Source organism: Ptychodera flava, chromosome 10 (assembly GCF_041260155.1).
Source record: "Ptychodera flava strain L36383 chromosome 10, AS_Pfla_20210202, whole genome shotgun sequence".
NCBI classification, from domain to species: Eukaryota; Metazoa; Hemichordata; class Enteropneusta; family Ptychoderidae; genus Ptychodera; species Ptychodera flava.
In genome coordinates, this window is record NC_091937.1 from 22,611,083 (window position 1) to 22,629,545 (window position 18,463).

The following is an 18,463-nucleotide window of genomic DNA, read 5'->3' on the forward strand; positions in this document are numbered from 1 at the left end:
TTTACAGGATGACTTGAAAAAAGGGAAACCTCGAAAAATTACACAGAGACGGTCATTCTATACTACTATGTGGCTTGAACGCTATGGTGTATTTGTAGTAAATACCATGGCACCTGAAGACCTTGGGAAATTAAAACGCGCACTTGATGAATGATACAGCGGTGCCACAGACCTCTGCAGACCTACACTACATTACAGTAGGTGACTCATACACATACAGAATATAATAGAATTTCAGGGGAAAAAATCGATATATCCAACAAAGTAGTTGTTTCATCCATCGTACAACCTAAATAGGCAGTCAGTTCTTATTTATTTGAACACACTCTCTACTTAAATTAAACATTCACCCGTCATTCAGTTGACCTGTGACAGCTTACTCCTATCCATGTTGATGTTTGATAAATCCCTTTCAAGATTATTGAACATATTTTCTCTGTTATCAGGAGATCCTTGACAAGAGAGTTGAACTCATCAATCACCCACCCCCATTATGTCCGTACTTAATATGGCGCAAATGGGAAACACATGGGTTGCCGTTGTATTTGCTGTTATTGACATCTCACATATGGTTCCTGATATCCTTTTGGACTTACTTAATGTTGATACCACCTCCATACTACTATTATGAACATCCCAATGGAACCAAGGTGTTGTATCTCGACGGAAAAGATAGATTTAAGATCGAAGACCCAGAAATGTTGAAATATGTTGAAATACTCAAGTGGATTATGATTGGTTTTGTTATTCTATTGTTGTGTAAAGAGGTGAGGCATTCTGTCATGTTATATGCGTTATGTGCTTTCCCTTTTTCATACAAAGAAATTGTTATCGTGCATTTTAAGCTGGTTTCTCTTGGACATTACATTCTAATTAAACTTCAATTCATGCCCCTAAATGTTTGCCAGTTCCCTGATAACTTTCGTTTATGATTCTCACAGCTGTAATATCGATGGAAATCTACACTTAAATCAAATTAAATTTAATCTTATAAAATTAAAACGTGGTGCCAAAGTGAAAGAAAGATCGTGTTCCTATTTAATAGGAATAATTGTGAAAGTATAAATAGGGTTAAACACTGTATATGTTAAAGCCCCAGTATTTGTAACTTTTAACCCTTTTTTATGTTCGAAATTACATGTTATTCTCTTACATCTATCGTAAAATGTTGTTCAGTAAAGAAATAAGCCAAATTTGTGCTCATGTAATATACAAACGCTAAATATTGCCCGATCGAGTTGGATTGCCGCGCGGGTTTGTTGACAACTTTGTAGGCTGTGCACGTGACCGAAAATGCCGATAGTGATGACATCATCGAGCCTGCAACATTCCTGGGGCCTTGCCACACTGCCGGGGTAATCGCCCATGGTCGCCGGCTGAATGACCTGCGAATGTTTTTTTTTTTCTCTTCTCTGTTCAAATACGTACTGCTACTGTGTTTCAGAACTTTGGCAGAGGAGGCTGACATTCTATTCTGGTACAGTGTGCGTTATATACGGATTATTCAAACTGCAGTCGGCCAGTGCACCGAGGCGCACCCTGCAGTTGGTCACTCAAACTCCGGGTAACGATGTAAAATCAAGACGACACTATATACACTTGGCTCACTTCTGTAGGCAAATAGCTATCAAATTGAGTAACTTGAAGTAACAAATTTCAGCTGATTGTTGCTTTAGCGGCAAGGTGATTGCGAAATCGAAGCAACATAGTTTGGCAATGTATGGTGGGCTATCGAATGCAGTGAACGCGATGGCCTTTGGCTGCAAGTGAGGGAACCGTCAGTATTTTTTTATTGAGTTACAGTAATACTTTTACAAAGTTTTGTTTGATTAAATCTGGAAATATCTGGAAAGTTGTACAATCAAGAAAAATAAATAAATACCATACATTGTTAATTGTTTGCATTGAATGTTTGGTCCTCAGTAACGAGTTTTAAGTATCCAGCCCATTTCCTTATATGAAAGTCTAATTTGTTCTTTCTGTTTGCAATATTATATTCGATTTTTTGTATTGACTGTACATATTGTTTATAAGCTATAAATTCTATCTTCACCTTTTTACAACGACTAATGTATATAAACCTTTTACCAAGAAGAATAAGAAAGTTTACAAGACATGAGAGACTTGGATCTCCAAGAACAATTTGCCAACCTTTTAGTTTACTATGCAACCCTAGTTTACAACCGCAAAGGAGAAAAAATGTATCCCAAAATAACATGACATGTTCACAATCACATAACAGATGCATCAAAGTTTCCTCTTCCTGCTTTCAACTTGTGCACAAAGCGCTTTCAACTCTTTGGGGTTTCATTTTATACAGTTTAACATTTGTCATCAAAATATTATGAAGAATCTTTAATAGAAACTCACAAAGTTTTGTATCAATAGTAATTTTCTGTGGCAACTGATAAAATTCACCCCAGGAGTTAAAATGCAATTCAAATATGTGAGAAAAATAATGGTCTGCTCGAGGTCTAATAAAAATATTCTCAATGATTTTTTCAGTGATCATTTTTGTCGTACATTTACTTAAAGCTACCAAATCATTCCCCAACTGTACCCTAGCTTCCCCTTCGGGTTCATGGAAATCTACATTTTGGCCCATTCTATTAGGTATGGCCTTCATTAACCCAAACCACCTCAGAATTGAAGACTGTGGAACTCCCTTATTTCGAATATTTTCCCAACTGATTTTATGGCCATTCCCTGTGTAGAGTTGGTCAAGATAATAAATGCCAATATTTGCGAAATCCCGATAAAACACTGATTTACCTGCAATTAAAATATCTTTGTTATTCCAAATAATTTTTCTCTGTGGAGAGACTTGGTCTAAAGAGGGCTGTTCTATTTGCAACTCTGACCAAGTCTTTAACGTGCTATGGAAAAAACCTGTTACCTCTATATTAAGTAAATCAATATTAAATTGCATTTCAACAATAAATCTATACCTCCTATTTGATATAAAGTTCTCGTCAAAAACAATTTCCATTGATGCTTTAAAGAATCATCACAATATCTCTTTATCCAATTGACTCTCGCTGCTTTATATTTAGCATAAATATATCTGGCATTTACAGTCCCCCATTCGACTTTTTACCTATAACAGTGTGTCTCGCTATTTTGTCTGGGCCACGCCACAGAAATTTGTACAACATACCATTAATTTCCTTATGTTTTACATTTGGAATATCTGTTATTGACATTACATACGTATACTGAACTTTAGACAGCCCCATTGACTTAATAATTTGTATCTTTCCCAGCAGTGTAAGATCTCTGCTTTTCCAAAAATTGAGCGAAGTTTTAATTTCTCGATTGTTCCTGCAATATTCATATTGGATGCAGCTTCTTTGTCATATGAGATATAAATACCCACAATCTTGATAGGTTCTCAAGGCCATTTGACTTTAAGTGGCTTTTTCTTACTTTTCATCTTTCCAAGCCACATGCTTCTGACTTATCATAATTAATTTTCAAACCCGAAAAACTTTGAAATGCATTTAAAAGAGTAAACAGATTTTTCGCTGATCTCACATCCTTTAAAAAGCATGTTAGGTCATCAGCAAAGGAGGCATTCTTAATTTCCTTACCACAAAAATTGAATACCTTTAATACCTTCTTGACTACGTAACTCTATCAAAAAAAATTCTAAACTAAGTATAAATAGTGCTGGGGATATGCTATCACCTTGTCTCACACCCCTACTCAATGGAAAGTACCCTGTAGTCGTACCTTTGTTCATAACACAACTTTCAATGTTAGTATATAAAGACTTCACCCAATGAATGAATGAATGTCCAAAATAAAATTTCTGAAGTGCTTTTAATAGGAAATCCCACTCCAAACTATCAAAAGCCTTCTCAAAATCGATTGTCAAAAGTATACCTGGTAAATTCATTTCATGTGTATAAGACATAATACTTTCAATTAAACGTATAACATCCCCTATATATATATATATATATATATATATATATATATATATATATATATATATATATATATAATGCTAACAAATGCTGACTGAGTTTCATGAATAATTTTTGGAAGTACCTTTTCTAAACGCTTTGTCAAGCACTTTGTACAAATCTTGTAGTGCGTATTTAACAATGACACAGGTCTCCAGTTTTTGATATATCTGCGATCCTTCCCCTTTTTTCTAAAAGAGAAATAACACCTTGTCTTTGTGAAGGTGACATCTGCCCCTTTTCAAAACCGTTATTTAGAGCTGCAACCAATTTTGTACCCAGAATATGCCAAAACTGTTTGTAAAACTCTGCTGTTATCCCATCATTACCAGTTGTTTTGTTATTGGTAAATCTCTCATTGCAAATGTGGCTTCCTCTAAGGTAATTAACCCCTCACAGAAATCTGAATCCTCCTGGGACAGCTTTGGAACATTACAGTTATTATAAAAAAATCTGATCAGTACCGTTATTCACATTGACAGACGGTATTTTTGAAGAGTACAGGTCCTGATAGAACTCTTTAATTTCTTGGTTTATCTCCATAGGATTAACAAGAATTAAATTTTCCTTCATGGAGAGTAATTTATTAATCTGCAGCTTTTTGTAGTTTGCCTTTGCAAACTTGTTGTTCTTTTCCCCGAGTTCATACCAATTACACCTAGATCTAACAATACAACCTTCTGCAATATAGTCCATTTCAGTCTGTAAATCCTCTTTGACTAAGTTGTATTCCTGGGAAATTAGTTCATTCTCTGAGTCCGCTTCTAACAAATTTTCAATTTCTCTTATTCTTTGCTCAAGTTTTAAGATCTTAAGTCTTCTCTCTTTGGCCTTTCTATAGTTCATTGTACACTTCTTAACTTTAAACTTTACCCAGTCCCACTCTACAGCAGGATCAGTAATTTCAGGGTTACCTGTCCACTGAATAAGATTCTCTTCCATCAACTCTACATAGTTAGGATCCCTCAATAAACTGTTATTAAATTTCCAGTATGATGGTCCCCTTTTAGTCTGCTCCCACCTCATGGATAACACAATGGCAGAGTGGTCAGAGCAAACACATGGCACAATTGTTGCGTCTGTGATATCAGACTGCAAATTATCAGTTGTCAGAAAATAATCAATTCTACTCATAACTACATTTGGGTTGAAACGTTTCCATGTGAAGGATTTCTTGTTTGGATTCAAAACTCTCCGTACATCAATTAAGTCAAAAGTCTCCATTATTTCATTAAAACTCTTAATGAATACTTCCAGGGGTCTGGGTTTCCACCATATCGGTCTAACACCGTGTTTAAAGCAACGTTGTGGTCGCCTCCCCAAATAATATAAGCAAATGGGTCTGAGACAATATTCTTCAGTTTAGAAAGCAAATCATTTAAAAAACTGACATGACTACCCTGATTATTAGGTGCATATGAATTGACTAAAATAAAATGTTTCTCTGCTAAGTAAGTATCTATAATGACAAATCTTCCTTGTGGGTCGGTGATGGTATTTCTGATCTCAAAATCGATATTTCTAAAAATAGTCACCACACCTCTACTGAGGTTTGTACCATGGGAAAATTCCATATGACCATTAAGTTGACTTGTCCAATATTTTACGGAATCAATTGTACTGTGAGTTTCTTGCAACATAATAATATTGGCTTTACTATCTTTCAGCCATTTGAACACTGTTTACGTTTCTTGAAACTACTAAGACCTCTTACATTCAATGACAGAACTTTGATTTCAGACATAATTAGCAATCAATGCATAATTGTAAATAAAATGCTTTCCAGATTCTATGGTAACTCTATTTTTCTCAAGACGAACAAAAGTGACACAAAACGAAAAAAAATAAACCCCGGACAAAAAACGTCCACACTCAACGAAAAAGAACCCCCCCCCCAAAAAAAAAAAAAAACAAAAAAGCGGAGAGACTCAAACCGCGCAACAGAAACAAAAAACAAAAAAGGCTCAAACCTCAAAAACGCTCCTACCCGAAAATTCAGAAAATTGAAAAAAACTGTATATATAGACAGTAACTTAAATGTGGTTTCCAAATTAAATAATATATTAATACACTAAACTTCCGTAAATAAAGACTTCGAGAAAACATACCAGAAATGTCCAATTTAAATGTCCATGCGGTTATATCATAAACAGCTTAATTATAGCTTTTTCGTGGTGTTGCCAATCTCTAATGTTCACAGTCATCATTACATTGGTGCAGTCTTCTATCAACATAAAGTCTTCCGTTGACGAACCTTGCCTTTTTTCCTTCTTCATACGCCTTCTTCATGACACTGCTAAATTGACGTTTCTTTTTGTAGTCCGATGGACACAAGTCTTCGGTCACAAAAATACCAGAACCCTGTAAGGCTTGCTTTGCTTTCCTCATTACTTGCAATCTGTCGGTCTTCTCATAATTTCACAATAATATGACTCGTGGCCCAGACTTCGAGTTTGTTTTGGCAGCTCTCCTGACACGATGGGCATTTTCCAACATGGCTGCTCCGTTCTGAATCTCCAGCTTGTTTTCGAAAAGTTCTGTAAGGATTCCCAAACAGTTTTCACCTGGCTGTTCTCTAATCCAACCAACTCTGAGATTAAAGCTTCTTGAGTAACGCTGAAGACGAAGGTTTTCTTCCCTCGTGTATCTTTGAGCTGAGTACCAAGACTACGACTGTATTTTCGAGCTCGAAAATTCGCTTTCTGAAGCCACGTGCGTACTTTGCAGATTCATTATGTCCTCTGCTGAATGTTCTAAAGACCGTTCAAAGTCTACCTGCTTTTCCTCCACTGGCTTTACTCGCCTTTTCATTTCCTTCTGCTCTTCGGCCACTCGGTCCAACTTCTTTTCCATTCTTTCCAAGGTAGTCTTCATATAATGCTCGAATCTCCTTTCTTGTGCATCGTTGTTGGAGGACTGTCACACTCGATGCCACTCGCACTTTCTCCATCGAATCTGACACCTGTTGCTAGCAATCACGTGTCGTACCAGTATGGCTGCGAAAGGTTAGCTTTCTCTGCGTCTGTCCTCGCTGAGATTTTGTTCACGACTTTGCTCCCTTGTTTTTTTGTGCCATGATTCAAAACTTCTCCAGTCTGGAGAAAATATGTTTACACAACTGTAGAATTAATGTTTACGGAAAATATCGCCACCGTTACTGTTATCCAGTGGTAATTTGGAGCCGACTTGTCAGGAGATCACGCTCATAGGCAACCGTCAGTATTTACGACGTGGGGGTCATTCAAAATTTGAAAGCTATAAGGGGGGTGCTCAAAATGATTTTTCTTTGTCTTACTCTGTCCTCAATGACATAATTATTAGTTGATAATATAAATTTTACTACATATTAAATAAAAAGAAAACAAATACTTTGACAGAACAAATAAATATCAACTAGATGAAGCAAGACAAAAACTACAATTAGCTGCTACTACTAGCAATACTTATTATGAAGGAGAAGATAGTGACGATGAGAATGATATTGTTGTTCATATACTCAATGGCACCAGCGACAGTAAAGATGAGAATCGACAGTGGTGATGGTGATGTCACACAGTAGTTTTCTACAGTCGTTACCAGAGGTGGAAGGAGAGGCTGGGTCATGGAGAAATGTTCCCGACAGATATCACTATAAGTGCACAGGATCTAGGACAAAACTGAACTATTGTGAATTCATCCTTTATATTTTCATACAAATTATTTTTTAATTGACTTGAGTTCAACAACCATTTGGGCATTTAATCATACCATAATGGCATGCTACCATCCAAACTTAACAATACTATATGGTCGGAGACTGCTTATTAGGTGAGCTTTTATATCTACATATTGTTACATGGGCTGAGGTAAGCAAAAATTTCTGTTAGAGAGGGGGTTACTCAAAGTCATCATGGTTGGCTGGGGTGCGACTCAAAATTTCAGAGTTTCTAATGTAATTCCTCCGACCCCTAGGCCGTAAATAATGACGGCTCCCTAAACAGCTGTGAACGTCTGAGTCAGAACGATCGGAACCAGTATACGCACGACTGTATCTCAGCGAAATTTAGAAAAAACAAATGAGCTACTGCTAAGAATTTACGGACTCTTGGCTCTTGATGCATCAGTTACTGACCTTTTATACTGGTAAAAAGGCATTCGGAATACAGCGGTAAATTTCCTCCCAAACGCGAAAGGATAACACGCGGGCATTCTGCAATGGATGCTGTCAACTTTACCTTGCTGCAGGCCCCACGCCAATCTCCGCCAAGCCCCTCTGCACTGTACAGTCTACTACCTCCACGTAGTACAGCCTTACAGGACTAGTAGCCGGCCAAACACATAAAAACAACGCCGCAATGTAAAATCCGTAGGTCAGAACCATTGATCATAAATTTTCAGAACCAGTGATGTTTAAAATTTTTGTGTTGATCACTTAATTTAGGTTTAAGTGAATGACTTTCTCATCGAGCTGCGTCTAACAATTGTCCCGGGCATTGTCCTCGCAAATTTGGGGCCTGCCTTAGCTCCCTCCGATCATCTGTAGACTACAGCCAAAATCACAGTCCTAAGCAAATTGTGCAGTTGTGAAAGTCAGATATATGTATCATGAATTTTATACAAAAAAATAAGTAAACAACAGAATCAAACCAAGAGGTTAGTTTGCTGTCGGGCCGGGTGCGTAGGGGACGACTTTGCAGTGCCAGTGAGGCCGGGATCTCCCTGGTGTTCGAACTTCTACCATGCCTGGAGCTCCCGCATCGCATCTAGCCGATAATTGTACTACTGTAGTCCTTGTGAGGATTATAAACCCGTTACGTTCGATATTATTTGGAAATACTTTAAATTTAATAAGTAAGACTTTTGTACTGCATTCAAGATATAATTTTTCCTTTCTGAGCGTTTTCAATTACGGCAACCATATGCGAAGTTGATCTGTGTTGCCTGCAGCTTAGCCCGGTGCCGTACACTAAACTTCGTTTGGAGTAGACGGAACAGAATCTGTCCCATCATTTATATTCAACGAAATTTTTATTATACTCCATGATGAAGAAACGACTAGTTCAATGATTACAATGGTGAAGTGTTGAATTTTTATTCATGTATGTTTTCTCTCTCAATTCATTCAGCAAACTTAATCTCCGTGCCGTCGGTCACAACGTGCAATGCCTTGCATGAAGCTCACAATCGACTGCCTCCATCGATAGTTAAGCTGTTCAAGACGTTTGTTTGCACGGCTCATTATAGTCGGAACAATCTGTAAACACTTACATATTTATATCTTTCCGGTATTTCACCCAACTTTGGCGCTTTTTCAGCTGGAGTCTCCAGTTTCGATGGACCAGACCTTTTCGAAGAGCGCGTATAGTTTCTACGGACGCCACAGTAAAACTTGCGTAGATGTGGTTGAGCATGTGCGGTGGTGTGATTACGTTTCGTTTCGTGTGTCAACAAAGCTGACTTCTGGTTCGGACAAGAAGTCATTTTTCACTCCTTTTACTGTTAATCGTGAGGCGGGCTGGGCATTCAAACCACGCGATTCAGTATTAATTATGGTCTACTTTCATATACTGAGGATGTCATTTTAATCAAAAATATGAAAACAAATGTTAAAAGTTACAAATACTGGGGCTTTAATATATTAAAACATCGGTGACAATTTTGACCGAATTCTTCTAAAGAAAAAGTATGCCACAAGGGCTAGACTCGCCAGTTTAAGACTGACCGGCTACAAAAAAGTTATTTAAGTCGTTGGTTCATTGACATGCAAATATGCAAATCGCCTGTTGCTGTCAATATACTCTCGTGCCAGTTTCTTACATTTTTGAAATACAAAAAGAAGTCAGTAACGACTGTCTATCACGCCGTGAAATAATATGATAGACACTTTGGCGAGACAGTACCATGACGGGTCGTTTCCATGTAAAAAACAATGCATATTCAAGGCACATTCACCCGGGAAATATGGTTTTCACCGGTATGGAGCTTCTAATTAAAGTTATTTGCCATCTCGTAAGCTGTTTGCAAAATGTGATTAGAGATAGTGATTAAGGATGTACGATTGGAAAAAAATGAATTCAAGTAATGTCTTTTTTTTTTCAAATGGGTTTTTTTGAATACCTACATATGAGAGTAGTGGGAAAAAAGATGGGTTCACTGTGCTTTTTTTACAAAATGACATTAAAAATTCACGGTTTTTCACAAAACCACTAAAAAGCGATAAAAACAGGTCATCATTTTCATATTTACATCATGATTACATTTTCCACGTTTAAACTATAAAAGAAAATACAAATATAAATTTAAGCTACTTTGAAGATTTCACTTACATTAAAATTAAGCTAAAAATTCACGATATTTAGTTTTTAACCAACATTGCAACAAATATGCCCAAAATTTTAGGACTGGGAGAGGGTAATTTATTAATTATTAAAAGTGTCTACTAATGTCAAATTTCTCAAACTTTGCTAAATAATAGCTCTTTTTGTGAATTTTTCAAAACCACATTTTGATTAGTAGGTCACCGAGCTCGATTTTTCACAATTTTGCAAAATCTAACTAGGATTTATAGGTTCTGGCGAAAAACCATGCTCTCCCCGATTCGTCCAGCCAGGGCGCTCTTCAAATGCTGCTCACCTGCAGTGGCCTTGTCCAGGCCTGGTCATGATTCAAGCCTACCAGTAAACTTTAATGAGAGGGAAATGACAGAACAAAGCAAAGACTTTCAGGTTCTTCTACTTTTTAGAGTCTATATATTAAACTTATTGCAGTGACGCTTATCAGTGGGGATTAGGTTAACTTTGCTGAAGGCTAGTGACGCTTATCGGTGGGGACTAGGTAAACTTCGCCTCAGGCTAAGTTGCCACAGACTACGTGGCGCCAGGAGCCGAGGTCGTAAATTATTTCCCAAGTGACAATCGTAAGACAAGCCTACAACTGACACAAGTGCCAATATTTTCGGCTAGTACACTCAAATCGACAATGCGACGGCCATTCTTCCATTCTCCGTTAGGGAGCGTTCAGTTTTTACGGCCTGGGGGGGGGGGCGGAAAATCTTGTCGACGGTGTTCAAACAAATATAGACCCCCCTGCATTTTTTGTGAAAAAAGATGACCCCCCTTTGTCAGACGAAAAAATTTGATGACCCCCCCCCCCCCCGCCTTTGAAAATAACCAAAACCCATATGTCAAATTTACCCGCATGGTTTGGATGTGAACTCTGGTACGCGGCGCACTTTATTTGTGTAGCAGAGATGCCAGTGCACAAACTTCTCAGCCACATCCATTGAAACGTCTGTTAATTAGGACGACTGTAAGGCAATTTTTAACTTCATTTCCATGGACAACTCATGTCAATGGACATTGTATAAAGTAAACTTTATTGGAGTGGTTCGCCAAAGGCAGCCCTCCGGTTAAGACGGTCATTGGCCATTACGTAAAGTCAACTTTATTCTAGTGGGCCACCAAAGGTGGCCCTCCGGTAAAGAGGGTCGATCATGGCTATTGCATAAAGTAGACTTTACTGGACGGGGCCGCTGAAGGTGCGCGGCCATTACCATTACTCAGTGCGTGATCCCAGGGGTCCCTCAAAAATGTTTCTCATACAAGCCGCGGCTTTAATTGGGAATTTTACAGTAAGTTTGCCGTGGGGTATTACATAAAGTCAATTTATTGTAGTGGGCCCGCCGGTAAAGAGGGTCGGATCATGGCCATTGCATGAAGTAAACCTAATTGGAGTGGGCTGCCAAAGGCGTCTGCCCGTTAAGAGGGTCATGGGTAATACATAATGTATATTTATTGTAGTGGGCCGCCGGCCCGCCGGTAAAGAGGATCGATCATGGCCATGGCATAAAGTGAACTTTATTGTTGGTATTATGTTTTTGAAAATGTGGTGACCCCCCCTTTCCTACAAGTGAAAAAGCGATGACCCCCCCTTTGTGGATTCCAAAATTACGATGACCCCCCCCCCCCCCTGGATTTTGCCGCCCCCCCCCCCGGCCGTAAAAACTGAACGGTCTACTGGCGACACTATCATTGGGATTATAAATACTCGTCTTTCTCATTGTCCACTACCTCCTCTTGTAATATAGCGAATCGGACTTCACACTTCTGACTTACACTGTAGAGGCTATGGTCATGTTGCATTTTTATTATCTCTTCGCTGAAATTTTCCTTTACCTGCAGACGACATTTTGTACAACGCAAAAAACGTTCGAAACGTCACTATAAGCGTGGTTACCATGTACCAGGCACCAAATATAAAAAATTAATTTACACAATTAAGCTTTTTTTAGAGATAAAAAAATTGAAAATGTATATATATATATAAATATATATATATATATATATATATATATATATATATATATATATATATTTGTTGCATGCAGAGAAAACAAACAAAAGGGTGAACTCAGCTGTTAACGTTTAAACAAAATTTATTACGAAAATAAAACTAATTGCTAAGTTAGGGATAGAATACAAGCTTTAAAGTGTACAGACTACTTATCTCAGCTGGGACGGCAAAGCTCCAGTCTCAGAGTTGTAACAGTCAGTCGGATGAACGAGCAGTCCTTTGGCTTGCAGGCTGTTTAAACAAAATCTATTACGAAATAAAACTAATTGCTAAGTCAGGGATAGAGTACAAGCTTTAAAATGTACAGACTACTTATCTCAGCTGGGATGGCAAAGCTCCAGTCTCAGAGTTGTAACAGTCAGCCGGATGAATGAACAGTCCTTTGGCTTGCAGGCTTGAAGCTGCACAAAGTCCACAGTATACATGAGAAAAACTGCCGTGAAGAACTGTCCGGCCAAAGCAGCTGATTATGTATTCAACATTAGCATACATTAGCATACAAATAATCATCATATCAACGGACTAGCTTGTGACGTATGAATTTTAAGTTAGGCGTCTTGACCGATGGGAGTTCTTCACGGCACTACTCGGCATGAAATCCAGCGTGGGCAGTGAAGGCCTTGAAAAGTCTTGAGAATGACTGCTGCTGGAGTTAAGTAACACACAAGAGACACGATCCCATACGTCTGACCGCCAGCCTGCTGTCCCAGTATTTATACTCATGTGCTTACATAAGCATATAAGAACAATCTAGAACTTTTATTGACATGCTAATCACTGTTCCAAAATTATCTCTCTTACACAATTAACTAAATTTCTAGAACATTTCAAACATGACTAATTGAATTCAAGGTTGTGAGGTCATTAAAGGCAGTGACCTTGAGAATGTTCTAGACCAATTGAACTCAGGTCATGATGAGTGTGGGGGGAAATGACCTACATAACAATATATATATATTATATATATATATCGAAGTATAAAGATGTCCTCGTGGGAAATTACAGTGCTCAATGCAAAAGCAGAGCGTTATAAATAAACAGATTACTTCAAGTTCAAAGTATTAAATATATATATATATATATATATATATATATATATATATATATATATATATATATATATATATATATATATATATATATACATTGCCCCACGCATATGTTTGCGTAAGCATACATATACATACATATAAAAAAAATACGCGCAGGCATATAGCGTGTTCATTCATACATGTAGAATACATACACATATACAGACAGACAGACAGACAGACAGACAGACAGACATACATACATACATACATGCATACCTACATACATACATACATACATACATACATACATACATACATACATACATACATACATACATACATACATACATACATACATACATACATACATACATACATACATACACACACACATACATACATACATACATACACACACATACATACATACATACATACATACTGTGGGTAAGCCACAATGGAAGGGGGTTCGTTTCACAGCAATGAGTGGGTGACGATACAAGTTTGCTGAATGAATTGAGAGAGAAAACATACATGAATAAAAATTCAACACTTCACCATTGTAATCATTGAACTAGTCGTTTCTTCCATCATGGAGTATAATGAAAATTTCGTTGAATATAAATGATGGGACAGATTCTGTTCCGTCTACTCCAAACGAAGTTTAGTGTACAGCACCGGGCTACGCTGCAGGCAACAGATCAACTTCGCATATGGTTGCCGTAATTGAAAACGCTCAGAAAGGAAAAATTATATCTTGAATGCAGTACAAAAGTCTTACTTATTAATTTAAAAGTATTTCCAAATAATATCGAACGTAACGGGTTTATAATCCTCACAAGGACTACAGTAGTACAATTATCGGCTAGCTGCGATGCGGAAGCTCCAGGCATGGAAAAAGTTCGAACACCAGGGAGATCCCGGCCTCACTGCAAAGTCGTCCCCTACGCACCCGGCCCGACAGCAAACTTACCTCTTGGTTTGATTCTGTTGTTTACTTATTTTTTTGTATAAAATTCATGATACATATATCTGACTTTCACAACTGTACAATTTGCGTAAGACTGTGATTTTGGCTGTAGTCTACAGATGATCGGAGGGAGCTAAGGCAGGCCCCAAATTTGCATGGACAATGCCCGGGACAATTGTTAGACGCAGCTCGATGAGAAAGTGATTCACGTAAACCTAAATTAAGTGATCAACACAACACACCTGCAGCAAGGTAAGTTGACAGCATCTGACAGCGTCCATTGCAGAATGCCCGCGTGTTATCCTTTCGCGTTTGGGAGGAAATTTACCGCTGTATTCAGAATGCCTTTTTACCAGTATAAAAGCTCAGAAACTGATGCATCAAAAGCCAAGAGTCCGTAAATTTCTTAGCAGTAGCTCAATTGTTTTTTTCTAAATTTTCGCTGAGATACAGTCGTGCGTATACTGGTCCCGATCGTTCTGACTCAGACGTTCACAGCTGTTTAGGGAGCCGTCATTATTTACGGCCTGGGGGTCGGAGGAATTACATTAGAAACTCTGAAATTTTGAGTTGCACCCCAGCCAACCATGATGACTTTGAGTAAGCCCTCTCTAACAGAAATTTTGGCTTACCTGAACCCATGTAACAATATGTAGATATAAAAGCTCACCTAATAAGCAGTCTCCGACCATATAGTATTGTGAAAGCCCCAGTATTTGTAACTTTTAACCCTTTTTTATGTTCGAAATTACATCATGTTATTCTCTTAAACCTGTCGTAAAATGTTGTTCAGTAAAGAAATAAGCCAAATTTGTGCTCATGTAATGACATACAAACGCTAAATATTGCCCGATCGAGTTGGATTGCCGCGCGGGTTTGTTGACAACTTGTAGGCTGTGCACGTGACCGAGAACGCCGATAGTGATGACATCATCGAGCCTGCAACATTCCTGGGGCCTTGCCATGCCATGCCACGCCACATTGCCACGCCACACTGCCTGGGTAATCGCCCATGGTCGCCGGCTGAATGACCTGCGAATGTTTTTTTTTCTTCTTCTCTGTTCAAATACGTACTGCTACTGTGTTTCAGAACTTTGGCAGAGGAGGCTGACATTCTATTCTGGTACAGTGTGCGTTATGTTGGGATTATTCAAACTGCACCGATGTAAAATCAAGACGACACTGTATACACTTGGCTCACTTCTGTAGGCAAATAGCTATCACAATTGAGTAACTTGAAGTAATAAATTTCAGCTGATTGTTGCTTTAGCGGCAAGGTGATTGCGAAATCGAAGCAACATAGTTTGGCAATGTATGGTAGGCTGTCGAATGCAGTGAACGCGATGGCCTTTGGCAGCAAGTAAGGGAACCGTCAGTATTTACGACCTGGGGGTCATTCAAAAATTGAAAGCTATAAGGGGGTGCTCAAAATGTTTTTTCTTGTCTTACTCTGTCCTCAATGACATAATGATTAGTTGATAATATATATTTTACTCTGATACATATTAAATAAAAAGAAAATAAATACTTTAACAGAACAAATAAATATCAATTAGATGAAGCAAGGCAAAAAACTACAAGTAGCTGCTACTACTAGCAATACTAAATAATGAAAGAGAAGATAGTGACGATGAGAATGATATTGTTGTTCATGTACTCAATGGCACCAGCGAGAGTGAAGATGAGGATCGACAGTGGTGATGGTGATGTCACACAGTAGTTTTCTACATTCGTTACCAGAGGTGGAAAGAGAGGCTGGGTCATGGAGAAATGTTCCCGGCAGATATCACTATAGGTGCACAGGATCTAGGACAAAACTGAACTATTGTGAATTCATCCTTTATATTATCATACAAATGTATATTTTAATGGACTTGAGTTCAACACCATTTGGGCATTTAATCATATCATAATGGCATGCTATCATTGGCGATTGTTGACCATGTGTTGCGCAATTCAGTGGAAATAGGCGTGTCCCACTGGTGATCGAATTGCCATAGTGTCTGTATAAGTAGTTTTGAGCGAATATGTACTGGTGACAAGAGTCCGAGCGGGTCATACAAACTGGCTGAGTAGCTGACAACGTTGCGTTTCGTAGTAAGCGAGCCGATTAGAGGCGAATAAAGGTGTTTGAAATGGAGCGAGTCTCTGTTGGCGTCCCATTTCATACCGAGTGTTCCGGTAGTGCAAGAACTTTCAAATTGTTGTCTTTGGCGGCGATTTGTTGAATAGATTGGTCGTTCGAGCACCATGATCGAAGATTAAAACCGCGAGTAGCGAATAGTTTGTTCGCGTCTTTGTAGAATTGTGGAGGCTTCAGAGGTATCGCGACATCCGGTTATGACGTCATCCACGTACATATCGTCGCGTAGGTTTATTGGCAGTTGCAGCTGGCAAGTCAGTATTGTCATTACTAATGTTTTGACTGTTGCGTTCAGGATGAATGGGCTACATGTTGCTCCAAATAGTACAGAGCTGAACTGATAAGTTACAAAGTCACTGTTTACGTCGTTCACATCTGATAGCCATAAGAACTTGGTGTGTTTGCGATCATCAGGGTGCAGGCGTATTTGTAAGAATGCTTTCTCAATATCGCTTGTCAATGCGACCGGATTTGAGCGAAAGCGTAGTAGGATCGCTGTTAAACCGTTCAGAAGTGATGGACCAGTGTCGAGGCAGTCGTTTAAGCTGGGTTGACCTAGCCCACCTGTTGCGCTGCAATCATAGACGACTCGTATTGGCGTAGTGTCGCTGTCGCGTTTCACGGCTCTGTGCGGAAGATAATGTCCTTCTGTGTTATCATCTTCATTCACTTGTTCGATGTAGTTAGACTCCAGCTGTTCCGAGATTATCCTATCGTACATGTAAACAATGTCACATGGTAATTCTGGATCATGTGACGTGTTCTGTTGCAAGCAATGTCATAGTTCGTGGGTAGAGGGTTATGACTCGATTCCAAGGCAGTTTAGCTGTGAATCTGTTGTTTTCTTCAATCAAACAATTTGTAGCGTATTGTTTGAATTGTTCGTCGGGCGTAGATTTCTCTAGGGGACTGTTCATTGTATCGCGAATGCCAATTGATTCTAGATCCCAGTACGAAGTCACGTTTTTGTCCAGAAGTTCGTCGTCAGGAGACAGGGTAGTGATGTGAAATGTCTGTGATTGATTTGAACGCGGTTTTCCGTGACGCAATGGTCCTGATAGTAGAAATCCAAATGATGAACTCACAGCTGTTGGTCCCGGTCCGCGAACAACGCGATTACCGATGAAATCCCAATAACGATCTGCGCCGATTAATATGTCGATTGATATTACAGACTCGTCAGAAATGGGATGAGCGAGTGGGAGTCCTTGCAAGTATCGTAGATTTGCGATTTCAGAAGTTACATTACATATTCCCTCTACACACAAGAGGTCGATGAGTATGCGTTTGCCGTATCGCGTGTGTAGTTGCAGTAATGTAGCAGGCACGGACGTGTAGTCGGCTTGCAAGTTGGTGAACGATTTCAGCTTCAAACGTTCAGTGTTATGCACATTTGCGTTGAGTGATTTGGCAAATCGCTTGGTAACGAATGATTGGTCGGCGCCTTCATCGAATAGTACATTGGCGATGGCTTCTTTACCTCTGTAACTTGCGCGGATTTTTGCAGTTTTCAACAGTATGCGGCGAGGATGAGACGGATGTTCCGTAGAGGTTAGCTTTGGAGTCCAAGTTTGGAGAAGTTGAACGGACCTTGCTGTCATTATGAAGGGCGGTATGATGTCGCTGTTTACACACACGGCAAGTGAATCTGGATTTACAATAGTTCGCAGAATGTTTACCTAGACAGTTGAAGCACAAATGATCGCGTTTGACAATTTCCAGTCTTTGACTTGGTTCAGAGATCTTGATACAATTGTTCGGAGAATGTTGTCCGCTGCAGAACGCGCATTTTCTTTGAGCAGGTGGCGATCGTTTTGCGGGAGTAGTATTATGCGATTTCCGGCGGTTAAATCCAGTGGTAGCGTGGTTAGATCATAGGGGATTCAATCTCCGATGATGACGATGATGATGATTAAATATTTAAAAATGAAGATAAATAAACATATATTTGGACTCAGTAAATTTGTTGTTATTGTTGTTGTTATTGTTGTTGTCGTTGTTGATACTATTTGCAGAA

General features: G+C 38.8%; 1 protein-coding gene across 1 annotated transcript; it reads right to left on the bottom strand.

Moving 5' to 3' along the window:
* Positions 1 to 16,564: 16,564 nt before the first annotated feature.
* On the bottom strand, positions 16,565 to 18,047 carry LOC139141550 (uncharacterized). Its single transcript, XM_070711142.1, has 2 exons — positions 17,532 to 18,047; positions 16,565 to 17,209 (listed from the first exon to the last, which is right to left on the bottom strand). The coding sequence occupies exons 1-2, from the start codon at positions 18,045 to 18,047 to the stop codon at positions 16,565 to 16,567; spliced, it is 1,161 nt and encodes a 386-aa protein (XP_070567243.1).
* Between the last annotated feature and the right edge of the window lie 416 nt (positions 18,048 to 18,463).